Source organism: Grammomys surdaster, unplaced genomic scaffold (genome assembly GCF_004785775.1).
Source record: "Grammomys surdaster isolate TR1022 unplaced genomic scaffold, NIH_TR_1.0 166, whole genome shotgun sequence".
In the NCBI taxonomy this organism is placed as follows: domain Eukaryota; kingdom Metazoa; phylum Chordata; class Mammalia; order Rodentia; family Muridae; genus Grammomys; species Grammomys surdaster.
Window position 1 is genome coordinate 2,890,663 of NW_021604614.1, and position 16,985 is coordinate 2,907,647.

The window sequence follows — 16,985 nt, forward strand, 5'->3', positions numbered from 1 at the left end:
GTGTCAGGAATGCTGGAGTCCTGTTTTCTGCCCTAATTGAGGGCTCCGTGAGCTGTGAGAATTAGGGCTCATGTATTTTGTGGGTTGTTAGATTGTTCAGAAAAATATAACATCTCTGCCCTGCACATACAATTGTTGGATATATGTAGAGCTAAACAAACAACAAAATAGTTTTTGAATATAATATGAAATTAAAGGATTCTGTTACTGTAAAATTTTTAAAATCTCTGTAGTGAAGTACTCGTTCACTGTTAGCACATGAAGCGTCTTCTGCGACAGCGTGCACTTTGGTTCTGGAGAGAGGTTCTGAAGTTGGTGTGGGTGTGCTGCTGTGCAGTGATGATGACTGAGCACTGTATGTGTGCTGTTTGCTAGATAGCATCCTTGCTAGGTGCTGCCTGGCCTGTACTTACCATTGAGTCTCTCCTTTCAGACACGAGCTTCTGAACTCAACACGGGAAGACTTACAGCTTGATAAGCCAGCGTCAGGAGGTAGGTCTCCAGCCTCGGGCTAGCCATGACTGTGTGCGTGAAAACTGTGACCACTCAGTGCAGCACAGCGCAGCCTCCTCTTTAGGGTGATGTCCTCATAAAGAAGGAGACCTTCGGGGCCGGAGAGATGGCTCAGCGGTTAAGATCACTGGCTGCTCTCCCAGAGTTCAATTTCCAGCAACCACATACTGGCTCACAACCATCTGTATGAAATCTGATTCCATGGTGTGCATGGAAACAGAGCGCTCCCATACATAAAATACATTTTTAAAAATCTTTGAAGAAAATAAGGAATATACCTTTGACTATCAGATGTGAGCTGTTACCAAACATGCATTCCAGAATTCTAGTACTCCATAGAAGAGTTAATAACTGCAGATAGATGGATAGGTTGTGCTCTAAAGCTAGTGCTGTACAGTGTCTCTCTGTTGCTGTGATAAACACTGACAATAGGACTTGCAGAGGAGAGGCTTTGTCTGACTTATGGGACACAGTCAGTCCATCACGAGGGAAGCCAAGGCAGGAAGCCAGCAGAAGAAACTGAAGCAGACACTGTGAAGGAATGCTTCCTCTGGCTTGCTTCTCTTGGCTTGCTCAGCTACCCCTTACACTGCCTAGACCCACTTGTCTAGGGCTAGTGCCACCCACAGTGGGCTCCCACATCAATCAGCAGTCAAGAGAATAGCCCACATAGCCCAGCTATGCCCAGTACGATGCGAACAATCCTCCATTAAGATTCCCTCTTCCTGGGTATGTCTAGTTTTACGTCCTGTCTACAGAAGCTGTGACACGGAGATAGGTAGAGAGATACTGTATTTCTGGGTAGACCTGCACACGTGTGTTCTACATGGCATCCTTGGCCATGCTTGTAATCCCAGTACATGGGAAGTAGAGCGGGCTGGCCTACTTGGTGAGTTCCAGGCCAGCCAGGGCTAATGAAATACTGTCTCAGAAGGAAATGAACTAAAACGTGTATTGGAAAGTCTGTATTTGTAAATTGGATAAAGGCCCATCAGTTCTATCCAATTGAGGACATCAAATGAAATTATCATTTGTTTTATGTTCCTTGGGATGGAGTGGGAGTTGCCCCATGTAGATTAATAAGTATCTCCTGAAGTTCTAAAGGTGACTTCTGTCAAACAAAGGGAGAAAAGTTAACTGGGGCGTTACTGTAACATCTAACACCCTGACTTTGGGAAAGCTGCTAAACCCGGTCAATGTGTGCCTGTCCCTCACAGTGAAGGAGGAGTGGTACGCTCGTATCACCAAACTCAGGAAGATGGTTGACCAGCTCTTCTGCAAGAAATTTGGTAAGTAGGCTCTTCCTCCAAAGTAAGAAGTTTGTGTGTATTGTGTATGTGTGTTTCGGGGGATGGGGGGTTGTCACATGTGTGCAGATGTCCACAGAAGCCAGAAGAGGGTGTCAGGTCTCCTAGAACTAGACTTATAGGCAGTCGTGAGCCACCTGACCTGAACCTGGGTCCTCTGGAAGAGCAGCGAGCACTCTGAATTGCTGAGTCGTCTCTCCAGCCCCAGATGCGCTTTTAGCTCTCCGTTTTGTTTTGTTTTGTTGTTAAGAGTTGTTTCATTTTAGGAATGCAATGAGGTGATTTGACTTAACCTAATGTTTTCCTTGCTTATAGTAAAAACTAATCTTAAGAAGTTTTTAAAACTATATAGAAGACAATAGGCCAAACCTTGAGTGTTTTTTTCTTTCATTTTTCTTTTTGTGCTGGGATGGATTGGGCCTTGCATGCCCTAGACAAACGCTCTACTTCATCCCGGCAGATGTTAGGAAAGTCCTCTACTCTGAGCCACGCCCCAACCCTGAATAATTGCTTTATGAAGTTCCATTTATGCAGTGTAGGTATTTGACCGTTTGGATTCGTTTCTCTTTGGGTCCAATGAGAAGCACATTGGGGCCAGGACATACATCTGCCCACTGGCTTCGTAGAGTCACCATGATCCTGTTTTAGGTTATCTTGGGTTTTAGTATTTATTTAGTTTTGGTTTTTGCTGTTTGTTATTGTTTTTGTTAAGACAGTCTCACTATGCAGATGGTATGTAGATCAGGCTGGCCTCAAACTCAGCGATCCACCTGCCTGTACCTCTGAGTGCTGGGAGTAGAGGCATGATTGACTGTTGGGTTTATGGGATGCTGGGAATGGAACTGAGGGCTTCCTGCATGCTAGACCAGTGTCCTCCCTCATCCTTACATCCTGGTTTGGGTGTAGTTTTTGTTTTGTTTTTATTGTTTAAGGATGATATGTAGCCCTTGCTGGCCTGGAATTTGCTCTGTAGCCCAGGCTGACCCTAAACCAAAGGTGTGAGCCACCATGCTTTGCTTTGACTCTTAAACATTTGGACATTTACTATATTTGGTTTGTTAACATTGCAGTGCCTTTAAAAAAGATTCTGTGTATAGCTGTTCTGCTTGCACGTGTGTCTGTTCACCACTGGAATGTATGGTGTCCACAGAGGCCAGAAGAGGGTTTTGGATTCCCTGGAACTAGAGTGCCATGTGGATGCTGGGAACCGAACCCAGGTCTTCTGCAAAGGCAGCTAGTCTCCTCTTACCTGCTGAGCCATCTCTCTGGCGCCTAGCTAACACACACACACACACTCTCTCTCTCTCTCTCTCTCTCTCTCTCTCTCTCTCTCTCTCTCTCTCTCTCCTTTTGTTTTTGTTTTGTTTTCGAGACAGGGTTTCTCTGTGTGCCCTGGCTGCCCTAGAACTCACAGAGATCCTCCTGTCTCTGCCTCCCTAGTGCTGGAATTAAAGGTGCACACTACTACTACCCAGCTTTCAAGGTTTTTTTGGAAAGGGAAATTTTATTCTTCTACTTCCCAAAATAGTGGTGGGGAGGCAGCTAAATACCATCTGCCCACAAGTCAGTGTTGAGGCGGCTCGTCCTTGTCAGTATCCTTAGCTGTCAGTGAGTCGGGCCTTAGTAGTCACCTTCCTTCCCGTCGGGTGTAAACCAGCTTGGAAGCTGTCAAGACTCCTCCCCCAGTGTCCAGTCAGTACATTCCCTGGACATTTAGCAGCCTAGGTCAAGTGATGGTGCATGTTTATATTGGGGGATGTCACCATTATCTCATTGTGGTTCCTGTGTAGGGGAGACATGTGGTTCTGAGTGTCTTGGCTCCCAAGAGTGTCACTGCCATTGGCTGTTGTTGGCTTTACCTAAGAAGTGGCAGAGGAAGAAAGGAAGGGGAAAGAAAAGGAGAAGTGATTGGCAGCGTGTAGGCCGGCGGAGTGTAGGCCGGCTTTTCAAGTATAGCTGAGGAAGCTAACTCAGGGGCTGGGATCTGAGTCTGTCAGGCACTCACTTAGCGTGCCTGAGGCTCTGTGTTTGGTCCCCAATACTATAAAATAATTTTTAAAACTTTTTTTTTCAAGACAGGATTTCTCTGTGTAGCCCTGGCTGTTGTAGAACTCTTTCTATAAACCAAGCTAGCCTTAAACTCACAGGGATCTATCTGCCTCTGCCTCCTGAGTGCTAGGATTAAAGGCCTGAGCCACCACCACCCAGCTTCATTTTAGACAACTTTTAAAGAGAGAAAATAGACTAAAAGGTTTGAGAATGTGGTTTAGTGGTAGAGTGCTTGCTTGCTTAACATACATAAAACCCAGAATTTCTTTTCAGTGACTAGCATTTTTGGTGGATCTAGAAATGTGGCTGCTTGGGAACTGGTGAGAACTCAGAAGTATTGGTGCCCGTTGTCAGGTTTCTAGGGCAGGAGGGAACAAGATCTCACCATAATCATCCCAGAGCTTCCTCCGTGTTCAGCAGCATCCACAGTTGTAGCTGGCGTCATGCACCCCTGCACACTCCAGTGTACAGTAGAGACAGCTCAGGAGGGGAGGTGGGCCAGCCCAGCCCTGACTTGGGCGCATTGGTTCTGGTCAAGAAAAGGGCAGGACTTCCTGGTCCGTGAGCATGGCTTAGAGAAGGTGGCCAACCGCACAGGTGGGGACTGGAGGGCTGAGACAGGACACTGGCTAGGAGGCAGTGTCCTTGAATTTTTTTTTTCCTTTTTGTCCCTATTGAGACAGGCGCTCATTGTGTTTGTAGCTCAGGCTGGCCTCTGGCTCACAGTAGTGTACTTACCTCCGAGTGCTGACACTGAAGGCCTGCCTTTGCCTCTCTGCCCAGCCTTCTGCTCTTTCCTCTTAACTGCTGTCAACTCAAACGTTATTTTATTTTATAGAAAGCATGTTAAAATTAGGTTTAGATCTTGTCTTATTTAACAGCTAAGACAGGTATTATGGATCTGAGCTGTAACCATTTGCTGTTCCTTTCGAGTTCGTTTCTTTGCTGCTGTGATGGGGATATACTTTGTATGTGGGTTCTCAAACACTAGAGCCCTTCGGCTTTGCTGCTGCCGATATGAAGGAAGGGGTTAAGACAGAATGGGTCAGGGGATGGCTCCCTTGTTAAAGCGCTAGCCTCAAAAGAATGAGCCCCCCTCCCATGTTTGATCTCCAGAACCCCTGGTAAAGAGAAGTGGACATGGTATTGCCCTTGTCACGTCAGCAGTGGGGAGTGCAGACCAGAGGGTCCCCAGAGCTCACTGGCCGGCCAGCCTAGCCTATGTGGAAAGTTCCAGGTTCGTCAGTGAGAGAACCTGTCTCAGAGACAGCTGACAGCTTCCAAGGACCTACACTCTATACTGACCTTTGTTCTCCACATATAGGCACATGCACTCAGATGGACAGAGAGATTAGGACAAGAGACCTAAGGTATAAAAGTGAAAAGTTCATCAATAGCAAAGAAACTCAGGCTGCTTGTAAGCCCTACTTTGCTGGGCTACCAGACTTCAGAATATGCAAAGGTCACCTACAGAATACAGAGGTTGTCTGTCTGCTGTCTGTCTGTCAATTGTTTGGCTATTTCTTTTTAAAGATGTTTGGATATAGTTTCAGACTAGAAATCAGTAAATGCATTTAATGCCCCCCATGATTGGTTGGTCCCTCTCTCTTTCTCTCTCCCCTACTTCTCCTCCTTGTCTTCCCATCTCTCTTTCTTCCTCTCTCTCTTCATCTCTGTCCCCAAGCCCCTTTGGCCCAGGGTAGCCCCTACCTCAGCCTCCTGAGTGCTGGGGTTATAGGCTTATACACATGGCTGGCTGACTTCTGTGCTTTAGTTTCAGTGTTTGAAGCTTTGCCCTTGGGGGCGTTCCTCATGTGTGACCTCAGCCTGAGTCTTCTGACTGTGCTCATTCTCTACAGCGGAGGCCTTGGGAAGCACAGAAGCCAAGGCTGTACCGTACCAAAAATTCGAGGCCCATCCCAATGATCTCTATGTGGAAGGACTTCCTGAGAACATTCCTTTCCGAAGCCCCTCATGGTACGGAATCCCGAGACTGGAGAAAATCATCCAAGTGGGAAATCGGATTAAATTTGTTATCAAGAGGTAAGAATCTGTCCCACAGATTCTTAAAGGATTTTTTCCTAATAAAAGACCGGTTTGACGACGATGTATCTTTCCCTCCTTAGTGCCCCTCCCTCTATACTGTAAATGCAACGCTTAAGTCACAGGACCTAGTTGAGCAAGGGTGTCTCTGGGGAGTACTAAGATTTATGGAGTGGGGCTCAGGGACAGCTCTGTCTTGGGAGCGTCTCGTCCCTGTCCCAGGGCAGTGAGACGGGCACTACGATGCAGGGCAGCGGACGGTCTCAGTGAGACGGGGCATTACGATGCGGGGCAGCAGACGCTCTCAGTGAGACGGGCATTACGATGTGGGGCAGCGGACGCTCTCAGTGAGACGGGCATTACGATGTGGGGCAGCGGACGCTCTCAGTGAGACGGGCATTACGATGCAGGGCAGCGGACGCTCTCAGGCTGGTCGCGGGTGTGTGTGGCCTGGAGCAGGACTTTCCATCTGGGGACAGCAGTCGAGGAGGAATGGGGTGCCAGCACAGGCGGCAAGTGTGACGTGCCATGTGGTGCACCATGCTTGCGCTGGCTGCCTTCTGAAGGACGCGCTGCAGGAGGGTGGTGTGTACTGAGGGGACATAAAAGGCTGATGTCACTCGCTCCCAGAGGAGTTCCAGGGCTTCCTTCTGTCAGATTATTTGGGGCAGTGTTTTGGGGGTGTTGTCAGGATTGAGGTGTCTCAGATGTCCAGCTCCTGTAGGGTAGGAGGTGGCAGGCACGATTGGTGTACATTTATTTCTACAGAGACCCCGTAATCCACCTGAATGTTGTGGAGCTTGCTGTTTTGAGAACAGCCGCCAAAATGGTTCATTTCCTTGTAGAAGAAGGCAGAATGGCCCAAACTAAAAACCAGTTGACTGTGTGGCTCTGTGGGAGGCCTTGACACTGCTCCTGGGTGCTCTGACCACTAATGTTGCTAATCCTTTCACAGACCAGAGCTGCTGACTCACAGTGCGACTGAAGTGACTCAGCCACGGACGAACACGCCAGGTATGGTTGCACACAGTCCCTTCCTCCCTCCCTCCTGCCTTCTTATCTTTGACTTAAATAGTTAAGTATCTTGAAAAGAATATTTTTCCATATTGGTGGGACCTGAGTGCAGTACCTCACATTTGGCAAGAGCTCTTCTACCACTGAGAGATGTCCTGACCTTTTTTCCTTGTTAGACTCCCCCTATGTCTCTCAGACTAACCTAGAACTCACTTTGTAGTAGAGGCTGGCCTTGGACCTGTGATTCCCCTGCATTGGCAGACCTCAAACTCAGAGATATCCTCCTGCCTCTGCCTCCCAAGTGCTTGGATCAGATGTCTCTGGTGGGATTTGATGATTTGATGTGAAGAAACAAGTCGTTACAAACGGCTAGACATAAGCTGTGCATCACACTGGAGCCCTAACGCGTGGGGGCCGGGCCATAGTTTACCACATATTTGAGTCTAGTCTGGGAAAACTGCAGGGCAGCCTATGTTATCAACATTCTTCCCCCTAAAGCAAGAGAGCATGAATCCCAACTGTGCCTTTAACAGTGGTTAGTCATTCTGCTGTTACTCGGGGTACAGCATGAGAGCTGATGTCAGGTGTGTCCTGAGTCCCCTCCATCTCAGAGGACCTGGGGTGATGGTGAAGGTGGGCCAGCGTATCAGGTACAAGACGTTGGGAAGTGACGTGTTTTGTGTTGTTGTTTGTTCGTTGTTGTGGTACTGACACATGGTAGGCAGCCTCTCTCTGCTGAGCTATGCCAGTCTTATAGTCAGGGCTTATTTCTGACTGGAAGAGTGGTTTTGTTGGTGAGGTTTCGGTTTGCTTGAGTTTCTAGGAACATATGGTGTGCAGGTGCCACCGAGCAAATAGGAGAAGCACTGCCTGTGCTGTGAAGGAAAGGGAAGCGGCTAGGGGAGCCCGTGAGCCTCCCACAGCAGGCTCTCCCGTGAGCTTCCCACAGCAGGCTCTCCTGTGAGCTTCCCACAGCAGGCTCTCCCATGACCTCATTTAAGATAGGAATCTGAATGTCAGTTCTCTCTCCCTTCAGTTTTTCTGATATTTGAGAAGTACAGGAAATCTTTTTTTCCTTAATCCCCAGAATTTTTAAACAAAATAAAATTAAAGAGTATTATTATGTGACCTTCCCTGTTGAGTCTGGTGCTAGTCACCCCAGATGCTGGAGTGGGCAGCGACAAAGCACAGAATCAAGTCAAGGCTGGTGGATCAGCAAGGTTACGCTATCACACGAGATCACCAGTGGGGTGCTAATAAGTAGGGGTGACTCAGGGAGCCCCATCATTCAGGTCCCATCTGCAGCCAGCCTTTAGCACCCGCGCACTGCAGCGCTTACCTGGCTGTGTGCAGGCGGGCACCAGGGGACCAGCGGTAGGATCTCAGGTGAGGCTGCTCGTTTCCCCCTTCCCTGGTGGTCCTAGGCCCTGTCTCGTTAGTGATGCACATAGGCAGTCACAGCTGGTCTGGGTTAGCAACAGTCCACCCCTCGCTCTGTTCTCTGATGCTTCCTGGACCTTGGTGGGAGTGGCACAGGGAGGGTCTGCTTACCTTCTGAGCACCGGGCCTTTGTATCACAGCAGCACTGCGTCCTGGAGTGCAGCCGTCTGCCAGTCCCACTGTAACCATAACTGTAACCATAACCATTACCATAACCGGAACTACTTCATCAGAGGTTCTTATGCTGGCAGTGGTGCCACACCCCTTTATTCTAGCACTCGGGAGCAGAGGCAGGAGGAGCTCTCTGTATTTGAGACTGTGGTCTACATATTGAGTTCCAGGACAGCCAGGGCTACAAAGAGAAACACTGTCTCACAAAACAAAATCTTTATCTGGTGTTTTGTGTTTATAGGCTGTTGAAGGATTTTCTCACCCAACCATGAAAAGCACAGGAGGTTGACAGCTGTGCCTGTCCCCTGCACCCTACGTATCAGACTACAACATTAGATGAGCTCGTGTGTACTCAGATGCTTTGCTGTTTGCTTAGGACAGGGACTGTGTAGCCTGCGCTGGCTGTAATCCTCCTTCCTCCTCCTCCTGAGTGCGTGCATGCTTTTCTGAATTTGTAAAACCCTCAGATGTTACCTCATGTAATGGAAACCCCCACTAGACCTAGCTGTTAGCCACAGTTCAGTGTACGACCTCCTGGACCCCTCTGTGGGCCTCACTACAGGTTCCTGTGGCCAACACAGTGGAAATGTGACTGGAGCCGGGTGACAGCTGCCCCGGCTTCAGGGCGGCTACAGCCATGTCGAACCATGAATGAGTCCATGGCGTCCGTCACAGGAAAGGAGTCTCTCCTTGAGTTTGTGATTTGTGTGTCAGACCTGTAGAGAACATTATTGGTTACGTTTGATTTCGCTTCTTTCCAGTCAAAGAAGATTGGAATGTCAGAATCACCAAGCTCCGTAAGCAAGTGGAAGAGATCTTTAACTTGAAGTTTGGTGAGTGAGGTCTAGTGGTTCTGTCTTAGTTTGGCTGTGTTCTGACTAAGTGTTAGAAGTTCAGAACCTAGTGAAGGAAGGCACCAGAGAACAAGCCTTCATTTTCTTCTGCTGCTCAGCTCAGTCCTTAAACCAGGCTGTTGCTTCATTTCACGTCGCTGTGCTCCTGTGTCCTCCAGTGTCACAGTGCGGTGTTTGGGAGGAGTTGGGGGGACCCTTAGAGTTCCTGTGTGTCTCACCTGTGTGTCTCTCTCACCTGTATGTCATGGGGGCTTCTTCACCTGCTTCTGCTTCCAGAGTATCTTGAGCTTTCTCAGGCTCCGTGCAGGTTTCGTTGCTGCATGGTCGCTTTTGGAGAAGAAAGGATGGGGCGGGGGCAGCACTTTGCTTCTGGAGGCTCTCAGCGTGGGCATCCACAGGTTTTCCCGGAAGATGTAGGCCTGCGGGCAGTAGGGTAGCTAAACTGCCAGCCGTGTGCTGTGTTCACTTCTGCCACTCCACGCTGTGACTCGTAGCCTGACTGGTGAGCACCCACAGGACAGCTCCCAGCTGGCTGCAGCTCCAGGGCAGGGAACTGACTCCTTCCGGCCTCTTTGGGGACCAGGCATGTGTGTGATGCATACATACACATAAAGTAAAATTTATTTATTTATTTTAAGAAAAAAGTTTTAACTTTTTAAGTTAGTTTTCTGGGTTTGGTGGCTCATACCTCTAATCCTAGCTCTCAAGAGACTGAGGTATAAAATTACCTTTTTTACTCTCCCGATGTAACTGTTGTCTCCAAAACTTACTGCCTTTGTCTGCTAACCTAGGCCTAGACCTGGAAGCTTTAGCCTCCGTACAATCTAACCTAGGCCTAGAATGTTCTCAGCCTCTGAGACTAGCTGGTGAATAAGCTCACCCTTTTCTAGTTCTTTCTGGACTCTGACTAGCTGATTCAACTCAGCTGTTCTGGCTCAAACTCCTCTCCAAGTTGGCTGATTTAATCTAGCAGCTCTCAGTTTTGCAGGAATTGTTGTGCTTGGCCTCAAACTAACTCTGGCAATCTGTTGTAATCTTCTGGCTCCTTCTCATTCTCTGGCTTGTTCTGTCTTCACCTGTGCCTAGCTTGTTCTCTCTGCACCCTGTCTCTGTAAAACTCTCCCAGAAAAACTGCCTCCTTTTTCTCTCTGTGCTGCTCTCTCTTAAGTAACCTCTCCTCCTCTCTGTTCTCATGAGAGCTGGGCATATCCTAGTATCTCAGATCTTTCTCTGAGCCACACCACTACTAGAGATGATTTTTTTTTCAGTAAATAACACAATCTTGGGGTTCACAGTGTGATCAAATATCCTGAAACACTGAGGCAGGAGGATTACTATCAGTTTGATCAGTTTATGGCCAGCTCTATATAACAAGAGCCTGCCCTAAAAAACAAAACAAAATCACTGATTTTTAAAAGTATAATGGTATAATCTAATTCGTTTTTAAAGATTCCAGTTTTTTTATTTTTAAATTTTATTCATGTGTATGGGTGTTTCGCCTACATGTATGCATGTACACCACTTGTGTCTAATGCCTGTGGAGGTCTGGAGAGGGCATCAGATGCCTGGAACTGGAGTTATGGGTGGCTGTGAGCTACCGTGTGGGTGCTGGGAACTGAGTCCCAGGTTCCCCTAAAAGAGCAGCAAGTGCTTAATTTCTTCGCTGTCTCTCAGCCCCAGCATTTTGTATTTTTACTCCCACTAGCTTCAGACTAAGCTAGGTCTCGTTAGCGAGTGCCTCAGTGGCTGGGCCATGAGGAAGCTAGCGTTACCTGTTTGTTACAGATACAGACGGAAGTGTTTGAAAGTCTGCGCTCACGGGCTAGCTTCTCTTTGTCTTTCAGCTCAAGCTCTGGGCCTCACAGAGGCCGTGAAGGTGCCGTATCCTGTGTTCGAATCCAACCCCGAGTTTCTGTATGTGGAAGGGCTCCCCGAAGGGATCCCCTTCCGAAGCCCTACCTGGTTTGGGATTCCACGCCTTGAGAGGATTGTCCGTGGGAGCAACAAGATCAAGTTTGTTGTTAAAAAGTAAGTCGTCTTTGTCCCCATAGCCATTCGCCACGGTCCCAGGTAGGCCAGTTCCCCTGTGAGTCCCTCAGCCTGGGCTCGACTTCTGAGTCGGAGAGTTGTGACTGCCGTCCTGTGTGTTTCTGTCACAGTGCAGGTGCAGAACACTGAGCTTTGCTGAGCTGGGCCTTAAACCCAGGGCCACGCCCAGGCTAGGCATATGCCCCACTGCTGAGAGTCTAGCTCCTCACTGGGATTCTAGGCAAGGCTTCTCTTACTGCTCTGTGCCCCGGCTCCTCACTTACAGATTCCAGGCCGTCACTGTCCCGCTGAACCTCTCCAGCTAAAGCCCAAGCTGTCTGTCTGCTGGGTTTCCCCAGTTACTTACCTTCCTGCAGAGATTCAGCGTGGAAGGATTTAGTATAGTGTTGATTTGCTATTTTAAAAGGTGTTATGGGAGCCAGAGAGACTAATAGTCTTAGTCACTGTTTTATTGTGGGGGAAAAGACACCATGACAAGGGCAGCTGTTGTAAGAGAAAGCATTTATTTGGGATCTTGCTTACAATTTCAGAGGCTCAGTCCATTATGAAGGCCGGGAGCATGGTGGCAGGCATGGTGCTGGACAAGTAGCTGAGAATACATTCTCATCCACAAACAGTGGGCCTAATAAATGGGCTTTTAGAGCCCTAGTGCCCACCTCTTCTTACCAACAAGGTCACTCCTTTGGTGACTAAGCAGTCCCTCTCTGCCAGTTCACACTCATGCACTCGCTGATCCTTGTAATGATACATGAGCTCCTTATTCACACCGCCTTATTCACACCGCCGCCGTCCACTCCCTGCCCCCCCCCACCGGGGGCTTTTAGCCAAAGCATAATGCAAAATGCAATTAGCCCAACTTCAAAAGTCCCCACAGTCTGCAACGGTCTCAATGCTATTTAATTCCAAAGTTCAGAGTATCTTCTGAGACTCATGGCAGTCCCATGTAAAATCAGAAACTAGACCATATACTTCCAACACTTCCCCAGTGGCACCGGATGTAAATCACCGTTCCACAAGTGGGGAGGGGAGAAGAGTGAGGGAATACGGGAGCAAGGCAAGGCTGAAACCCTGTCTCCCTGTCTGCTGTCAGAGCGCTCCTTAGTTCCTTCCAGCTTTGGTGACTTCAGCACACTTGTCTCTCGGGCTGGTTCCACACTGGTCTGCAGCCTTTGTCTGCAGGTATCCTACCACGCTGGCATCTCCAACTCCTTCATCTCCGAGGCAGTCCAGGCTTCCCCTCTGGGGCTCCATGCAGGGCTACCTCTGACACGTGCCCGACTTCTGCCGCTTACCTTAGCCTTGGAGGGAGATTCCAAACCCCTTCTTGTATCCTTGACTCCAAAGCAGGAACCATGTGGCCGAAGCTGCCAGGTTCTTCGTTAATTCCTTTTCAGCTGGAAGCTCAGTGAGTGGGTTCTTACCCCGAGGTCACTACTCCCTTCATTCCATCTGGCAGAAACTTTTTATCTCCGTGAGCTCTGGACTTAGCTTCATTACGTTTCCTGGTGACCCTTTCTCCCCAAACTGTACACCTTGTTTGTCTCTTTGTCCAGCCTGCTCCTTCCCATTCTATATGAGCATAGAGTGATTACCAGTCACCACGTGCATAGCCAGGACGGATGGCTGGAAGTCTACTCTGCCTGGGCCATTCATCCAAGACTCTTCACTTAAGCTCAGGCAGATTTTTTGGACAAGGGCAAAAAATAAACACATTCTTTGGCAAAATATCCCAAGAAGGATGTCTAGGCCCCTGGTGCTAGTCCTCCCCTCTGAAACCTCCTGAGCTGTGCCCGCAGCTCACCTCGCCCTCAGTACCGCCCTCCAGACCCTGCTAGTGGGACCCACTAAGCCCACTGAAAGCGCCCACTGCTTTTCTAGTCCATTATTTACACTGACCCAGCAAGCAGCACGGTGGGGCTGTCCCAGCCGTGCCCCACTTCCTGGCACCCACTTGTTACTGTTCTATAGCCATGAAGAGACACAGACCAAGGCAGTTCTTGAATAGAAAGCATGTAGTTGGGGCTGGCTTACAATGTCAGAGGCTTAGACCGTTATCAGCAGCCGTGGGGAGCATGGCAGCCATGGTGCTGAGAGCTACGTCCTGATCGGAAAGCGCAGATACAGAGACAGACACATACACTGCCTGGTGTGGGCATTTGAAACAGTGCCCACCCCTGGGTGACACTCGTCCAACAACGAGGCCACACCTGCTCCCACAAGTATCCCTTCATCCTTCTCAAATAAAACCATTCCTTGGTGCCAAATATAAGAGCCTATGGTTGCCTTTGTTACTCAACTACTACAGATGCTCAGGCTAACACTGGCTGCTCTTCCGGAGGACCTGAGTTCAATTCTCTGTACCCACATGGCAGCTCACAACTGTCTATCTTCAGTCCTGGGACCCAATACCCTCTTCTGACCTCCATGTACACAGACATGTATATGGTAGACAGACAGACAGATGTACATGCAAAACATGAATACACATGCATGTTATTCGGCTCTGTGCGCTGTGTGGAGAGTGACATACTGTGTGTTCTTTCTAGGCCCGAGCTAGTTGTTTCCTACTTGCCTCCTGGGATGGCTAGCAAAATCAACACTAAAGGTAAGAGGCCGCGCCACCTCAGGGCGTAGACAAGTCACGTGCTTCTCCACTGTCCGGTGTCCCCGCTGCTGCAGCCTTTGGTCTGTTTTCTTGCCGTTTGATCAGACGTTGCTGTTTGTCCTCCTGCCCTATCTGTTGGCACTCTTGCGGAGGACCGCTGCCCGTGTAATGCTTCCGTCTCTTTGAAAAGAGCCGAGCTGTCTGACTTTCACCCTGCTGGTAGAAAGCAGCCCTTGGTAGTTTTTCTCGCAGCTTGCAAAGGTGACCTTGCAATTTGCCTTACAGCATTGCAGTCCCCAAAGCGACCGCGAAGCCCTGGGAGCAGCTCCAAGGTTCCTGAGATTGAGGTCACTGTGGAAGGTGAGCTGCCCAGTTGTCTCCTGACCCTTTACCTACAGTTGTGTGGACTCTGTGACTTGTGTGCGTGTGAGGTTGACGGGTGTTTTTCAGTGCGTGCGTTCATATGTGCTTGTGCGTGTTCATGTCTGCAGTGCCAGGGCTGTTTGCTGTCACATGTACACAGTAACATTGGTTTTCTTTGAATGTTCTCTAGGCCCTAACAGCAACAGTCCTCAGACCTCCACCGTTCGAACTCCTACCCAGACCAACGGTTCAAATGTTCCCTTCAAGCCTCGAGGGAGAGAGTTTTCCTTTGGTAAATAGAGACTTAGCATACTGTGTCAGCAACAGTGCTTCTCCTTGGGTTGAGTCAGTGTGTCTGAGGTTAAACATGCGGCAAGAGTCTTTGATACCCTCACTTGCTCCTGTGCTGTGGGTGAGTCTCTTCCGATGGCCATGTGCAAGGGTGCCTGAGAATTGTGAGTTGAGTGTACCCAGAGCCAGACCTGGCATGTGGCAGACTGTAACGAGGCCAGGAGAGGTCCTTTGTTCTTCATTTCAGCCCAGGTCATGTCGTTGTAGCTGGCTTGTCCTATCTACCAGTTTGGTTTAATTATCTGGGTATTGGAGGGGCAGGCAAAGCAGCCATATTAAAAACCTGTGTGTGTGCTGTGTAGAGCCTTCAAGTCGTGTATCTGTATATACATGAAAGGAGGAAGAGCTGGTTACAGGACATGGGACTCATGCGCAAGGGCGGGAGAGAGAAAGGGAAGGGTAAGCCTTCAGGGCTTCTCAATATTCCGCTTAAGCTCTGACCTAATGACACAGACGCCTGGTGGATTTATTATAGCCTTCTGATCTGTTCTAACCTGAGTATGCTGGCCTGCCCAGTCCTGGCCCGGCCACACTTACTGCCTGCCATCTTGTCTCTCTCTGACACCTCCCTCTTGTCCTCTCCACCTGAGACCTCCTCACTAGGATAGGAAGTCCCTCCTTCTTCTCTGCTGCCCAGCTATAGGCCGTTTAGCCCTTTCCTGACCAATCAGAAGATGACGGGAAGCAGTGTCTTATAAAATACTGAGTCGGGAAGTGCTTTAATAATCATGATAATGTCAACCTCAGACTCCAGCCAGATCTCCGGGCACAGTAAGCAGCATCTGAATACACAGTGCCCAGGAAAGGGGAGAGGGGAAGAGAGGAGGACATGCTCAGCGTTCAGTATGTACGTACATTAAAGTCTCCTGTCCCACAAGGCCTGCCACACAGTAAATACGCAATGCAGTCACCTTCTTGTTGGTCCTGTGCTTTGTAAAGCTTCGAAACGAAACAGCAAGATGAAACCAGGGATGTTGGCACACTCCTTTAATCCCAGTGCTCAGGAGGCAGAGGCAGGCCGATCTTTGTGATTTCTAGGACAGCCTGGTCTACAGAGTGAGTTCCAGGACAGCCAGGACTGCACAGAGAAACCCTGTCTTGAAAAACCTAAACAAGCAAATTAAATTAAATCAAACAGTGGGTGAAGTCCCAGCTTCGTCCTGGGAAAGCCTTGCTGATGGCAGCTGTTTGTTCTTCCCACAGAGGCCTGGAATGCTAAGATCACAGACCTGAAGCAGAAAGTGGAGAACCTCTTCAATGAAAAGTGCGGTAGGTTTGTTTGGAAACACGAACTGTGAAGTAGTTCCCTGATAGACTCGGTGTTAGTTTGATGTCTACGTGTCCTTGGAAATGTGTAGGTTTCAGCCTTCCATTCCTGCCCATTTTACTGAGTAGCAAGAATTCCCAGAACGTTTCCCAGAATTAAAATAAATACAATTTCTCCAGTAAGTGTGGTCTTTTAGCTGCTGTAGACTGTTGCAGATGCCTTTTCTAAGATGCTCTTCAGAACAAGCGTTGGTGTGTGTTACAGGCGAAGCACTTGGCCTTAAGCAGGCTGTGAAAGTACCATTTGCGTTGTTCGAGTCCTTCCCAGAAGACTTCTATGTGGAAGGCTTACCCGAGGGGGTGCCCTTCCGAAGACCATCCACGTTTGGCATTCCAAGGCTGGAGAAGATTCTCCGGAACAAGGCCAAAATAAAGTTCATCATTAAAAAGTGAGCGCCTTCGCTGGAGAGGCTGTCCACGGGCTGGGTGGCAGTGTGCTAGTCTCCTCTAGGACCTGCGTTACTATAGGGCTAGAGAGACGACCCAGGGATCAAGACGGCTGCACTCTGAGGCCAGCTCCCACATAAGCTAGGAGTAGTCTTGAACCTATAACCTTCTTGCTGGGGGTTGCACGAAGACAGAAGGATCACTGGGGCTGCCCAGGGCTGGGAATGTGAGCTGAAGGTTCCAGGGAAGACCCCGTCTGAGAGAAAGGAGAGTAACAGAGGGCATGGCGCCCTCCTCCGGCCTCTGTCATGCACAAACACCACAGGCCCCTTTATTGTCGTGTGGAAAGGTGTTGTTGTGTGTTGCTTGCACACTTGCTGTCAGTGCATATACCCAGGCTGCAGGCATGTGTTTCCTGTGTGTGCGCTTAGGTCTCCTACTGATTCTCAGGACATGGTGTCATCTTACTGGAAGGTGGCAGTGACACTGGCGTGGCCAGAAAGGATCCAGCAG

The 16,985-nt window shown here is 49.1% G+C and overlaps 1 protein-coding gene across 14 annotated transcripts in view; it reads left to right on the forward strand.

Annotated features, from left to right (window-relative positions):
* Window positions 1-16,985, forward strand: part of Gtf2i (general transcription factor IIi) — a 76,766-nt gene that overhangs the window by 53,001 nt on the left and 6,780 nt on the right. For all 14 annotated transcript variants that reach the window (XM_028766197.1, XM_028766199.1, XM_028766201.1 and 11 more), the window contains 11 exons: window positions 434-492; window positions 1,731-1,802; window positions 5,729-5,912; window positions 6,868-6,926; window positions 9,299-9,370; window positions 11,236-11,419; window positions 13,987-14,045; window positions 14,331-14,405; window positions 14,599-14,700; window positions 15,963-16,028; window positions 16,291-16,474. In XM_028766197.1, the coding sequence (XP_028622030.1) occupies window positions 434-492; window positions 1,731-1,802; window positions 5,729-5,912; window positions 6,868-6,926; window positions 9,299-9,370; window positions 11,236-11,419; window positions 13,987-14,045; window positions 14,331-14,405; window positions 14,599-14,700; window positions 15,963-16,028; window positions 16,291-16,474 (1,116 nt within the window). The remainder of the gene's footprint in view (window positions 1-433; window positions 493-1,730; window positions 1,803-5,728; window positions 5,913-6,867; window positions 6,927-9,298; window positions 9,371-11,235; window positions 11,420-13,986; window positions 14,046-14,330; window positions 14,406-14,598; window positions 14,701-15,962; window positions 16,029-16,290; window positions 16,475-16,985) is intronic.